The 15,456-nt window shown below is 30.2% G+C and overlaps 1 protein-coding gene across 1 annotated transcript; it reads right to left on the bottom strand.

The window, feature by feature from the left end:
• Window positions 1-6,175: 6,175 nt before the first annotated feature.
• LOC129307072 (UDP-arabinopyranose mutase 1) lies at window positions 6,176-8,698 on the bottom strand. The gene is made up of 4 exons (XM_054947940.1): window positions 8,321-8,698; window positions 7,308-7,558; window positions 7,045-7,213; window positions 6,176-6,849 (listed from the first exon to the last, which is right to left on the bottom strand). Exons 1-4 carry the CDS (start codon window positions 8,642-8,644, stop codon window positions 6,517-6,519), a joined length of 1,077 nt encoding a protein of 358 aa, XP_054803915.1. The 5' UTR covers window positions 8,645-8,698; the 3' UTR covers window positions 6,176-6,516.
• Window positions 8,699-15,456: the final 6,758 nt, after the last annotated feature.

Raw genomic sequence — 15,456 nt, 5'->3', positions numbered from 1 at the left:
CACAACAATGGTTTCCCAACTCAACCACAAAGTGCCAAAAACCTACATCAACCCTTCGATCACACTTAATGAACTCTAGCGGACCCATGAAATGCACCATATACAATCAAAAACACATAAATCTCAAAATCACCACTCAACCTTAAATTTCATAAAACATAAAAGGGAGAAAAAATTTGCACAAAACAACCATTTTCATTCCAATTCATTCAAACACACATATTTCTATTTGTACAAATATTTTGGCCCTATCCAAAGGTTTACAATCAAAACTCACTCACTCAAGACACAAAATACGTAAGTTGTATGCTACAATAATGCAAGTAGTGCAAAAATATCATCAGATTCCTAGTTGGCAATCAAATTAACATTTTTACACATTAAACAACATAGAGGTATATAAGGGATTATTTTAAAACCCTAAGCCTCGGCACATTTTCCCCGATTCAGATCTAATGAGCTAGCCTTGAAAATATTAAGAATTGAGGGTGAGTACAACTACTCAGTAATCAAGTTTCATGGGTTACTTAAAAACATATCAATTAAAAACATATGCAAATAGGCAAAAACGCACAATTATAATACATATGATGAACTTGGCCACGGTTCACAATACTAACAACCATGTGACTGGGCATAACACACATATAACCACAAAAATGACAACACACATTATGGGTCTCAATAATACCAACCATATACCCCTAACACATAACGAACCATAATAATAACAACATGTGGCCAGATTTAAATGCATAATCCAATACGAACCTTATACCCTTCTATTACCTCTGACATGAAACTGATAGTTATTTGGTGGCTACGTCCTTCACAGACTAACTCAGCCTTCCACTTGTGAAGAACTACCGGATCAGGGTTAACTCATTTACTTGTGTAATATGATTTCCCCCAATACTAACAACCATGGGGTGTCATACCCTTAATCTAGCCTCCTCATGAACCGATGGAGACTAGTTAGGTTCAAGTCCCTCATAGAACAAGTAGAACAGTCTCAAATCAACCATAGGACATGAGCTACCTTCCAATTTCAATAGTCTGTTCCAAGGCAAGTTTCTAATTCCAATAGTCACTACCAATACCATGTGGATTTAACCATCTATTTTTCTCCCTAAGTGAACTCCCACTAATGATCATGCTATGCACAACTCACATGTTTATGCATCCAAATAGACTAATTCATGTCATATAAATTCATATACCCACACTCCATATACTCCACATACTTAACACGCCACACATCATAATTCTTCACTTTCACAATAACATGCCATAAGTCAGTTCATAAATCATAAATAGATGGCATACAAGAGGTTTTCATTTTTCAAACCCTTTTGCAAGTTCACCATTTTGCCAAAATTTGCATCTATAGATTTTATCAACAAATAAGCTTCAACAAGTGAAATTTTAACAATTACTTGATTAACATACAACTATACAAAATAGGTTTCCCCCGATTACCTTAAACCTTTGAAAGGTCAAAGGTTTACCCTTCATACTAATCACTTCTAAAGCTTCTCACAAGCTAGAATGGTGCCAATTTAAACCACACTACAATTATAATACAAGGATATCATCATTATCTCAATTTTGAGGATCTACTAATACCAAACTCCACATTCTCTATTCTATCAATTCCATAAATTTACTACTCATTCAAACCCAATGGGTTCTTTAAGTTCCATAAATGGACATTGACCTCAAGGAATCAATAAACTACTAAATGAGAAATAAGCACCACTAACCATCTTATTCATTGCAATTTTTACATATTAATGGCTCCACCCAATTAACCATATACAAAATTATTAATTTTAAATACCTCAAATAACTCCCATTATATCCATTTTAAATAATGAATTTAGACCCATAACTCCTATGGATCGAAAACCACCATTAATACTTAAACCCTAAGTTTACTCTTTATAAATATGGTAGAGAAGGAAGAAAAGAAGCTCATATACTCACTTTGTAAGCTAAGAAGCTTCAAACTATCATCAACAATCTCTAAAGTCATGCCCTAGCAAAGCATTAGGTGTGTTCTTCATTTTCTCCCTTCCTTCTCTTTTGATTTCGCACACAGACACGAACTGATTTAATCAAGATTTTGGCTATGCGCCACGGCGCATGTTGCCCTCCTTTGCGACGCATGGCACAAAGAAGCCCAATGTAGTAGATTGTTGATCCGAATAGAAAATTTGCCTCTATGCACCGCAACGGATTGCCCACACGCCCGGCATGTAGCACAGATGGCTTCTCTTTACTTTTTCTTCCTCTTTCCTTGCCCAAGTAGGCCGTCATTGATTCGGACCCACATCTTAGGCTAAAATTAAAGCTAAAAATGCTAATTAGACCCCTTTAGCCACACACCTCATTAATTCACTAACCATACTCGTTAAGATAATTAATCAAGATTAAATTTCTTAAATGTTACAGAAGCCTTACTAAAGGATAAGGAGAGGTGGGAGGGGGAGTTTCATATTAGCCTCAGAGAGAAAGATAGTTATAGTATAGTGCAACCCGTTAAAAATCTCCTTGAGATAAAATAATATTAATTTATTTCACTTATTTTATACTATTTCTATTTTTCATGACTTTAATATAGTATATTACTTATTAATATAGGGTGAGAACATATTTGAGTTGTTGGTAAATGGCCCGAAGCATCATGTGGTTGCTATCAGTCAAGTGTTCAATTTCTTAGGAGACATGCTACATAATATGCCTCTCCCTACATCCTATGTACAGGTTGCTATTGATGTGCTAAATGATTTAAACTATCTACTACCTATTCCCACTAATGATGCAAGGATTGTTAGAGAGGCAATGGGTTATTTTGTTGGTTGACAAGCTAGTCAAGTTAGGATGCCAAGTCCAAAAAAAAAACTAGTAAAGATGCACAATCCAAGAAAAAGATGATACATCGATCTAAGCTCTCCTCAAAAAAGGTAGCCTCCCATAAAGCTATGACTGAACAAGAGCCTCAACTACCAAGCCAGCACTAAAATTTACTTTAGGCATATGCAATAATTCATAAGTCTAATCCTCTGTCCTGCAAATCTTGTTCGAGGTTGGTATATATGGCAAAGATTAATATGACATGCTTTCGCTTGATATTATTGATGAAGTCTTTCAACATGATATGACCAGTCTCACTATTCTCATCTTTTACTTGGAAATTTTTTTCCATTATGAATAGTTAGTATGTTAAATATAAACTATTCTATTTGAAATATTTATAGTAGGCACTTGTATGAAAAATTTATTATCCCTTTCGATCTATAAATAAAGTTCATCTTCATTAGTTCTCATAAGGTTGGTACACATGCCTTAAAAATGATAAAATTTTAGAACAAGCAAAGGCATTATGCTAAAATTTCAAAGCAAGGGCTCAAAAGGGAACATTATTCATAATATCATACTATCAAGGGTAACGTACTTCTCATTTATCTTAATAATTTTTTATTTTTAAGTTAATCAATTAATTATAATTTTATAGCATTTGTTAATACTGTTAAGGACCATTGGATATTGATGGCCACCGAACCATTTGACAACACTCCAAAGATATATTACTTGATTCTCTTGGAGGGCAACTAAGGAATCAATAAATTTTATTAGAGTTAATTAATACGTAAGTAAATAGAGTATTTCACATATTTATTTGGTTATTTAAATTTCATATTGATGTATTTTTTACTGTTTTATTAGGGTGATTGTGTTATATCGCACAAACACAAAACAATTAATTCCAATGCCCTTTACACATTTTGATGCGGCCTACACTTGGAATATAATAAAGGTAATTAAAATCATTTATTAAATTGAAAAATAATGCATTAATACATATTCGTTGGTTCTTTAATTTGTAGTGTCCAAGACAAATGAAAAATAGCTTGGATTGTGGCTTATGCATCATAAGGTTCATGAAGGACATTATTGTCCATAATGAGAGTATAATTTCTAAGATGATATGTCAACAATATTCACTTTTCAATTATAAAAAAAAAATTAATGTATTAAAATTAATTTATAATGGATTATTTATAAATTGCAATACTATGATGATTCTTATATTGAAGAATTTGGGGATGTGAAAAAAAATGAGGTAATTGAAGAATAGTGTCAACATATGTTCCAAGTGTGGATCTCATAAAAAGAAGATCAATAAAACTACTTAGAAGAAGTAGCTAGGATGTTTATATATTTAATAGCTAGTTTACTTTGGAAAATGGTTTACTTTATAAAATTACATTTGTTTATTTGATAAATTAGTATAAGAGATGTTCATTGATTAATTTTGCAATTAAAAACAATAAATTCTATTAATATTCAAATTTATAAATGTTGGAATGGCTATCTGCTACTATTTTGATTTTTTTTATAGAGAGGCTAGTATAAATAACAGTGCCTTTATATAAATAACCATCATTTATCTTACAATATATGACAGGTAAATCATTTACCCGTCATTTATTTTGACTTTAAATGATGGATAAATCCGATAAATGATTTACTTGATTTGTTATGACTTTAAATGAACATTTATTATTTCTCCCAATAGCCATGGCACCTAAAAATTATATTTTAAATGATAGTTATATAACCATCATTTATTGGGGACTTTAAATGCCAGCCACATAGCACCCATCAGTTATGGGATAAAATAACTATCATTTATTCCTTTTTTTTTGTAGTAGTGGTATTTTAGAGTAAAATACGAGCATTTCTCTTATCCCTCTCATTTGATAAGAAAATTTTTAAAAAAATTTTAAAAATAAGAACCAAGTTATAAGTGAGTGAAAAGTTAAAGAACTAAGTCGTAACAAATTATAGTTAAGAGAATGAGTCGTAGCAAGTCATAATTAAGTGATTGAATTACAAATGAGTTAAAAATTAAATAAATGAAAGATTAATTTTCTCTTTTTTTTCATATATTAATATGAGAGTCATTTACACAACCAAAAGGTCAAAAAAATCATACTAGTCATATATCATAAACATTAACTCGCAGACTTGAGGAATGATATTGGAATAGGAAACAAATTTGTCTATGGCTACTACACACTATGTTATGTTTTATTTCCCCAACAATTACACAATTCAGTGGCAGCCCCAAGAACATGCTCTTTTTCGATCGCGAAATGGTTAGATTATCAGTTCTACACTGGGGAAATTATGCTTAAGAAAATTTAGCGAGAATGATAGTTAAATTCCAAAATCTTAAATTAATGACAAGTATATCTCTGGTAAATTTTTTTAAAAAAATAAGTTGTAAATATTGATTTAAACAAATACAAATTCAGTTTGGTAAAAACAAAAATATAAATTTAAAAGTATCAATTACAAATAAAATATTTAAATTTTAAATGAAACTCAAATATTGTAATTAAAATTTTTATTTATAACTGTTTGAATTAATATTTGTAACTTATTTTTTAAAAAACTTATTGGAGACCTCATTATCATTAATTTAAATTTTTGAGACCTGATTCTCCCCATCGTGTACGATAGATTAGTCGTCATTTAGAGGGAGAAAAACACTTTAACATCGGCCGAAAGAAAAACTTTTGACGCGTAAGATTTAGTTGCCTTCACTTGTAATTTAAACGCATACCAACAGGGTCTTTCAATCTTTCTAACTTTGAAAGTGTCAATTGCCTAGAAAATGCTTAGTCCAAGTCATTTTTGACTTAAAATCCAAAGATAACAAAACTTTAATCTGACAACAAAAGACATAAGATTCCTGTGGTTCAGTTGTTCGCCATAAGATTATTAAAAAGAAACAAAATGAAAACCAAAAAAAAAAAAAAAACCAAACCAGTGCGTTGAGCAATAGAATATTCTTCTTTCCACAAGTACTTCAAAAAATTATATACAATTCCATAATTAAAAGCAAGTTCTTGAAGACCCAGAAGATTCTTCTATAGGATATGTTCAACGAAATCTTTTATTACATGTTTTCATTGCATGTCGCATTGTTGCTGATTTTTCCTGCAGTTCACTGAACACTTCATTTCTTTTTTGCATTTGATTATATTTGTCTGCCATCCAGTTCAAACGGACGTGTCCTAATTAAGCATACTTTACAATTTTTTTAAAAAAAATTCCAAGATGTAAGGCAAAGTCAGGAACCAAGAACTGCAAAACATATCAATTTGTAAAATTTTAAATTTGATCAAATATTGATCTATACTCGGCAATAATAGGGCATACATACAAGTTCTCTATAACCTCAGATTGACATGACCCTCCTGTGATCTTGATCTGTACCTCCGTCGAACAACAAATTCAAAAGAAAGCAACGTCCTAGACCACTATATTTTATTTGCCTCTCTACTTACTCAAAGCAGCAGTAAGTTTAAAACAATTAAATTGCAGCCAATCATGCTGCATATTGGGTGATAACAAAGCGTTTAAATAGGACAAGAAACACTACATAAATATATGGATAGCAGTTATAAGTTCTGAGGCTGTTGAAAGCTAATCAAATCTGATTTATGCTTTCCCGTTGGGAAGAGACCCTTTGGTAGGAGGGTTAAGTTCATCCCAAGCTTCAATCCAAGTAACCATAGCATCTGCCAGCTTGTCAAAGTAAGGATCTACCTTGGAGAGCTTGTCCTTGACTTGCTTGGCGAGTTCAATGTAGCACTTTTGCACAGTGGTGGCCTCTTTTGGGAGAATAGTATTTTGGAAGAATGGGATGATCTCTTCCTGCCAGAATATGCCTTTGTACTCTTTCCTCAGGTTTACAAATGGATTGCTAGCCTTGCTGTGATAAATATAGGGAAGACCCGTTTTCACTCCTAATCCCAAATGATCACAGATCACCTGAACAAAACAATCATAATTTGCATCTCTTAGTTGTTTGCAGCTTTTTGCTCACACACATAGGACTGGGTTTCTCACCATGTTATTAACCACAAACAGTAAAAGATTGAATCGAAGGGCGAAAACATTACATGGAACCACAGAGACAAAAACAGGGGAGATTAGTTGAAAATAAAAGAAAATCCAAAGACTAACCTTAACGCACCAACCAGCCCACATGTCATCGTAGCGTCCTATGGGCTGACCTTCACCCATGAGACCAAAGTACATGGCAGGTCCAATAAGCTCACGATCAAATGCCAAGTTCATTCCACACATGGGGAATAGAGTTCCCTTTGGAATGGTCAAAACCGCATCCACATACCTTAAAACCATAACAATAATACTCAAACTTAAACTCAAGCAATATATTATAGCGTTTATAGCCAAATTTCAAGAGTCTAAACTCTCGTACGTACCTAGTGTTCCTCTCAAGAGGCTTCACAAGCTGCGTAGGTGCATCATAGTCTGGGATGTTAAGCCAGAGGCCGTGAGAAACAGCAGTCGGAACACCTTCACGGAGACTGAAAGGGTAGCCTCGAACAAAATCTGCACCCTCACGGTAAGGATCATATAGGGTGTTGAAAAACAAGGGTGTGGATGGACTGAGAACGTTCTTGATATGCTGTTCGAGTGCATTGATCTTTTTTCCAGACGGATCGCTAGCAACCTAACCCATAAAGGCAATAACAAAATTCATTAGAGGTATTGTAGAAATACAAATCCTTAGACTTTAAGTAACAAAATGCAATAGCAAATATAATAAATTAATGAAATCCTCAAACATTACAAGATATGCTATACACAAGTAATACTTCTCATATCAATAGCAGATCCGGGATCTCAGAATTCCATCAGATGAAAATAACGGAATACCAATACAGAAAGAAAACAGAACAAGCAATTCCAATTTTTTAATCCCAACATGAATGTAGAAATGCAAACCGATTAAAGAGAAGAAACTGAATAGCTTGATTGTCCGTGTTATTTTAAAAGACATGTCCCCAAGAGCGGTGGGTCCTCCATGAACGTGGAACCCACTACACACATGGTATCTCTGTTTCAAATGAAATCAACTAATTTATATTAATTATATTAATTAAAATTTAAAATAGAAAGAACTCTAAAACAATGTTCGCAACAGTACAGACAAAATTGCAGGTCTTAATAATGAAGACAAGTTCCACAGTAAGTCAGTGAATACGGAGCCAGTTTTCAGAAAAATAAAAACGAAATTAAAAAACGAAAGAAAACAAAATCATGACACAGATTTCATTGCCGTACAGAGAGTAATTTTATCACATAAATTGAACAGCGCGAATGGATTACTTCTACGGCCAGAAGCCCAGCAATCACAATACAAGAAGAAGAACAATATATCCAGAATCAAAGGCATGAAAAATCATAAGAGAAACGAAAAATGAGAACTCACAAAGCAGTCATCGTCAATAGTGTAGATATACTTCTTCTTAGAGACCATGTAACCGAAGCAGCGGCAAGCGGAGTCCTTGAAGGAGATGCAGGAAGCCTTAGGACCAAGGATCCGATTGATGTCATTGCGATTGTAGAGCTCGTAATCGAAGCCATCGGGAACGGTAATGGTCTTGGTAGGATCACCGTCCTGGACGATGATGAGATGGTAAGGCTGGAAGAATGGTCTCCACATCTCGAGGAAATCGAGATTCCTGATCGTCGGAATCACGATATCGAGCTCATCCTTGAGAAGCGGCGTGGGCGCTATAGAAGCATCGGCCATAGTTGCAGCTCAGACACAGAGAGAGAGAGAGAGAGAGAGAGAGAGGCTTGGAGGAGGAAGGAAGAGAGGGAATTTGAAAAGGAATATAAAAAGGGAGAGAGAGGAGGGAGAGTCACGTGTGGAGGCGGAGTTATCGGCACGAGTGAGGGGTTAACAGAGAGACGTGTCCGAACGATTAAGGCAAACGCTGACTCCTTCAATTCAAACATGAGCTCGCCGTGGTCTTTGGGGTTAATTGGCAGGTCACTCATCATTCATCAATGAGAGACCGCCCAAAGTCTTTGTACTTTATCACCACCAATGCCAAAACAAAGGGATTGCATATTTCTTCTGGTCTGGTTGAAACTTCCGTAGGTGATTGGGCTGCTAATGCTTCATTAAAGAAATTGTATCCTTTGGATTGGGTCTTAGGCCACCAATTCCTCTTAAATCTCTTTTGGATGTTGATTGGGAGAAGTTTTGGGACTCTCGTTGATTTGCATTGTTTTATTTACCGTCCTTTTGGCTTTGTATCTGCTAGACCCTTTGCGTTAATTTAATAAAATTATCTCTTGTTGGGAAAAAAAAAAGATTAAAATTCTTTTAACAAAAAACAAAAATAAATTACTTTTTACAAAAAAAATATTAATCACTTTTGGTGTAACGATCTCTTAAATTTTAGCAATTTAATCCAATGATTGTGTATTATATTAATTTAATTATAATTTAATCCTGTAAAATTAGATGATTTTTTTTAAAATATAGGAACCAACAAAATAAATAGTTGAATAATAAAGAATTAAATTACATGAGTTGGATATTAATGATTGAGTTGTAATTAAATCAAAATTATAAAAGAATGTCATGTAAATAGAGATTAAAAGGAGGAGAAAATAGAGAAAATTATAATGAAAGAATAAGAGAATTGAGAACTTTCTTATTTCAGTTTGTAGAATACAATTAAGATGTATTTTATTTATAAAAACAAATATATCAATTAAATTAAACAAAAATATATAAGATAATAATAATTAAAAGATATTATGGTAACCTAAAGATATAAGAGAATCTAAAAATATGAACATCCACAAAATCCTCTAATATTCTTGACAAGGACTACATAATTAATTTTTAAAAAAAATTGCTGAAATTATACAAGCTTCCTCTTTATTCTCAAAATGAGCGCAGAATTCCTTTTATATGTTTCAACAAGTCATTAAATTAATACTTTAACTAGTTTAACAAAATTCTTTATTTCTAATTAGTTCGATTATGACTTTGACTATTAATATTTGAACCAATGTCATGAAAAATTCAATAGTTGGTCTAATTTTCAATGGTGTAAATACATGTACAAGTTAAATTACACATGCTTTCCGTAATTTTTATTAAAACGCCACCTGTATTTAGAATTAAGAGAATCGCAATGAAGAATCTTGTAAGAAGACTGATGTAAAATGAAAACCTTCAAATTCCAATTATAGAAATTTAATTAGTAAGTTTTAAAATTTTTTATTATAAACAAATCCTCGTTCTTATATTAATCTCATTTATAAGATTTTTAATTGTCATTCTCTTTCTTATAACTCAGAAGTTCCATTGGTCCAACCATCCCATTCCAACTTGGTTACTTCGAGTGGAGGCAAGTCAGGCCAAAAAGTGAATTGGTCAAATTAGACCGAATTGAGACGAGTTAGCACAAAATGATATTCTCATTATTTATAAATGATTAAAGACACATAACAAGTAGTATATTTAATCAATTCAGTTTTCGAGCTCGAAGGAGGCCAGCCATGGGTTAGAAAACAATGAGCCAAGAGAAATTGAATTGAAGCCGAACATTATGTTAAGGTGAAATTAAGCTTGGCAATGTACATCTAAATTGATAAGTTTCTAATTAATTGTTAATAAATATTAAATTAACATTTGATTGAAGGGATTCATAATCAAAGATTTTGTATTTGCAGTTAGATTAATTCTTATGGAAAAATAGAAGAATTTCAATATTTTTAATTAAATTTACTATGTTATTAATGACTTATAAAATAATACTACCTCCGTTTCTCTCTCTATATATATATAAAATAAATATACCACACAATTTAAAAAAATAAATTAACAATAATAATTGTGTTTGAAAATAAAAGCTTGACTAAAATATCTTAGTATTTAATTAAAATAAGGTCACATTAATTGTTTCTCGTAAATGAAAATTATGAGCCTATGAAAAGTAATTTAAAAAAGTTATAATAAATACTTATTGAGATATATAATTTTATTTATAAATAAAAATAAAACAACAAGCATTAGTTTTTTTAAATATATAAAAACAAAGAGAGTATAAAATATTTTAAACAGGATTTAATCTATTAAATTGATTAAAATTTATTGATATTTTATTAATAATAAATTGATTCATCATTAACTTTTTAGATATCACATTTAATGCTAACTTGATGTTGAAAATTCGTCATTCTATCTAAAAAATATTAAGTTGAAAATTCGTCACACTATCTAAAAAAATATTACATCGAATTTTTTGGTAACATTAACTGTTGGAATTATGGATCTACCCTTGATGGAAGTCGGATCAGCCCTTGCTTCTTCTGCAATAAATGTGATTATTTTAATTAATTTATTTCTTTTATAATGATGCAAATTAATGTCGATTAAATCTTCTTTTTCTATGATAGCCTCCCCTTCACTATGAGGGTGCCTGAAGGAAGAACTAACTTTAGAGCAAACAGTTCTCTTTTAGTGTTCGTTGGTCTTCTCCCTCTCTTCCCACTTCAGTGCATCTTAATTTAGACTCTAGATATCTAAATTCGTGTGGGTGATCGAGTAGATTCTGCTACACCCAAATCTAATAAGACTATGACCTAGCTCCTTTATTTAGTTTATCATCTATTTAATATTCCTTCATTAACATATCTAGTAGTAGATATAAGCAATATAGTGATTGTTACAAATGGATATGCATACACTCATATAAAATTGTCTTCATTTTTTTAATCTAGACAGAAGTTTAGTTGGCAGTACAAAATTGTGACAAATAAGTATAGTACGGAAATTTGAATCAACCCACCTAATTGAATCAGTAAACTGTTAAACTAAAATCTTGACCAATTTAATAAAATATATTGCTTATGACTAATTTGATATAGTTTAACTATAATTTTGACTATTAATCCTTAAATCAATACATTGATTAATTTAATGACTATGTTCTTGGGACATTAAATGAGCCACATTAATTACATAAAGGGCCTTTGCTTTTACATATTTTAGTGTGTGTGTGGGGGGGGGGATAAGTTATTTTGCTACATTTTAAAATTGATTAATCAAATAATCCCTCCATTCCATATTTATGGTTATTTAAGATTAAAGATCAAGAAATCTTTAATTTAGGTAAAATACAACAATTTATTGACTAAAGTAACATCATACGTATTATGAATCCCTTAACCATCATTGCTACAGAATTCTCTGAAAATAAGATACCAAAAAAGGATATGGTTAAAAAAATGCATCATTTAAATAAAAGGCAGGTGATGTTTAAACAATATATGACAGATGTTTCAAACACCCGTCATTTATTATTTTATAATATATGATGTGTGTTTAAACACTAATCATGTAAAGTTTCAAATTTTGGGTTAATTTAAAATTTAAAATTAATTTATTGAAACACCCATCATTTATGCAAATGACATTATTGTCATATAACGTTTTAGTTTCTGGCCTTTTGAAAAATTTAAAAAAATTATTTTATACATGCGTTTTAAACACCTATCATATATCATCATCATCAGATATGATCAGTATTTCAAACACCCCTCATATATAATTAAATAAATAACAAATAGTTAAATGCACGTTATTTATTTTTTTTTAAAAAAAAAACCCTTCAGTTTTTATTCATTTCATTCTCCCTTGTGTGCTCAATACACTTTTCCTCTCCTTTTTTCTTCGCTTTTACATAAAATCACAAGAAAACTCACAAAATGCCTTCATTACTGTTATCGATCGCCATGCCTTACCTCTGCTGTGATTCTGCAATCATCAACGTTGTCATTCGCTGTGCCGTGAGTAACTCATTGTGATTCAACCCATTTTCTTCCAAAATGCTTTTTTTTCCTGCCTTTTCTTTCAATGACCTTTGTTTTCTAAGTTATGAGAATCATTTATTAATTGTTTTGGAAATATGATGATTGTTTTTTCTACGAATTTTGATTTGAATAATTTTTTAAATAAAATATACTAATATGTCAAATTTCATTATAATTGGAGTGAATTTGAATAACCATAACTTATTAGTGATTTCTTTGAAAAGCATAACTTTTTTATAAAGATTTTGGTATTTGATAATAAATATTTTTTTTTTACTTTTAAAAACCAAAAAAAAATGAAAACCGTTTTTTGTTTTCATTTTTTTGTTTTTTAAAAAAATATTATATTTAATTATTATAAATTACATTCAACCATGACCAATCATCACTATAGACCATTACTATTAACTACTAACAACCATTGCTATGGGTCAATTTTTTTAATTCTAAAATTATTTACAAAGTATCATTATCAAATAGATTTTCTTTTTTTTAGAAAATAATTTTTAAAAATTGATTTACAAAATAATTTTTACAAAAACAAAAAATGAAACAAAATCAAGAAGCTCTTATAATTTCATAATTTTATGCCACTTATTAGGTGTCAATGATCAGCATCAAAACTAGAATTTAAGATATCAACTTATGCTGGATATCTTAAGAAGAAATGTTAATAAATATCATAAACCTTAAACTATTGCGCGAATAACAAATCAAAATGCCATTAAGTTGGAGAAAATAATCATTATTTTTAATGATCAAGATAAGTATCATATCAGCTTGCAACTAAGCCCCACAATTATAAAAGTGATGTCAATTTTTTCTAACTTAACGGCAAGGTTTCAAGCACTTAAAATTTAAAAGTTAAAGAAAATTTTTGCACATTTTAAAAGTTCAGATTCAAAGATATTATTCACATAATAGTTTAGGGTTTAGGATACTTATTAATTCTAAAAAATAAATTTTATAATTATTTTTATCAACTAAATATCTATGAATAGAAGAAATGTTGTATTGGGTTATGGACTTAAAGCATTGTTTCGTGAACATTTTTTTCCAAAAATAATAAATTCTAAAACTTATCCAATACTTGGCTAACAAGAGAAAAGAGGAAAGAAAATGAGAAGAGAAAAAATGAAGAGAAGTGAAATGTGAAGAATTATGATTTTCTCTTCGCATACTTGCCTAATCAAGAGAAAAAAAGGAGGATAAAAAAGTTTGTAATTTTATGCAGATAATAATAACTTTATTATCTATAGAAAAACTTATTAATAAAACTTAAAATTTTAAAATATTATTTATATAATATTCATTATATATTACTAATAGAATAAAAATATTTTTTTGAAAAAAAATAAAATAACAATATATTTATTGAAAATTATTTTATTTAATTTTAAAATTTATTTATTAGATTATTAAATATAAAATAATCTTAAAATTTTAAATTACAACCAAATATAAAGATGAAAATAGACGGAGATAAGAGGTGAGAAATGAAAAATATTCATTGGTAAATTTAAAAGTTGAGTTTTCTCTCTAAAATCTCTTCATATTTAAAAAGAAAAGTTAGATAAAAAAAAATGTAAACTCCACATGTTATTTTCTGCTCTCATTCCCAATTTTCCTTCGTTAGCTAATCAGTATTATGATGGAAAATGTAGTTTTCCTCTACTTTTCGACTTCATTCTTCTCTTCCCTCCTATTTTTCGTTAAGATGGTATGACGAATTCAAACGTGCTAAAGTTGAAATTATGATAATTAAGTTAAAATTAAATCAAGACAAGTTTTGATGTGTTGATTTTATAAAATGTTATGAATATATAATTATATTTACACACACATATATGTATGCATGTATGTGCGTGCGTTTGTGCAAAATAAAATTCAAAGATATTGTCAAAGAATTTTCCACTTGTGTTTGTGATCTAGTCGTTATGGAAAACGAGGGAGTCAACGAAGAAAAGCCGTCAGCCATTATTGACAACCAACGTCGGTCAGCAATGGCCTGTAAATTTTGGCTCTTGGCCTTTAACAGATATATGACATCACATTTTATTCGTACTCCTACAGAATATTCATAAATTATTGTTTGAAAATTTTATATATTTTATCCAACTACATTTCATATTTTTTATTTTTAAAGTTACAATTTTTATATTTTAAAATTTGTATTAGTACAAGTTGAAATATGTGATAGCCATTTCAATATTTAATTCGATTTTAAAAAAAAAAGATTCTTTTTATATAATCCCAAGTGATGAGTTGATCTATTGTTTTCCTTGTTAGTATTATAATATTCTTAAAATTTTTCTAGTATTTGGCATCAAGCTAGCAACTGCAGATTCAAATATTACCATGCATATTCAAATAAAAGCAAGGGTAAAGGGCAGAAATATTAAAAAAAATCATTGACTAGGAGTATCTAATTAATAATCTAAAGTGAGAAAAAGTGCATTATTTTTTTATTTTGTGTATCTATAACCAAATTATTAAATTTCATATCCAAATTACATAGCAATTAATATCTTTGACTTTTAATAATTTGATCATAGATGTGCCGAAAGAATTATTTCATAAGCACTTATACACTTTTCTTCACTTTAGGTTAATAGATACTCATAACTAATAACTTCTTAAGTATTTTTGCTCTTTTACACGAAAAGCAATTTAGTTTTGAGCTAAATGGTAATTTGAATTTTGAATTATAAACTTAGGGGCAAT

Source organism: Prosopis cineraria, unplaced genomic scaffold, assembly GCF_029017545.1.
Source record: "Prosopis cineraria cultivar Desert tree isolate PC_DT_omini unplaced genomic scaffold, ASM2901754v1 PC1, whole genome shotgun sequence".
Classification (NCBI taxonomy): Eukaryota; Viridiplantae; Streptophyta; class Magnoliopsida; order Fabales; family Fabaceae; genus Prosopis; species Prosopis cineraria.
Note: the sequence above shows the minus strand (reverse complement) of the source record. Positions and strands in the feature narration are given on the sequence as shown.

Coding starts and splice junctions, on each gene's coding strand:
- LOC129307072 (XM_054947940.1), bottom strand. CDS start 8,644: ATGGCCGATGCTTCTATAGCGCCCACGCCGCTTCTCAAGGATGAGCTC. Junction 7,559..8,320: donor CTATTGACGATGACTGCTTT/GTGAGTTCTCAT, acceptor TTTATGGGTTAG/GTTGCTAGCGATCCGTCTGG. Junction 7,214..7,307: donor CCTCTTGAGAGGAACACTAG/GTACGTACGAGA, acceptor TATGGTTTTAAG/GTATGTGGATGCGGTTTTGA.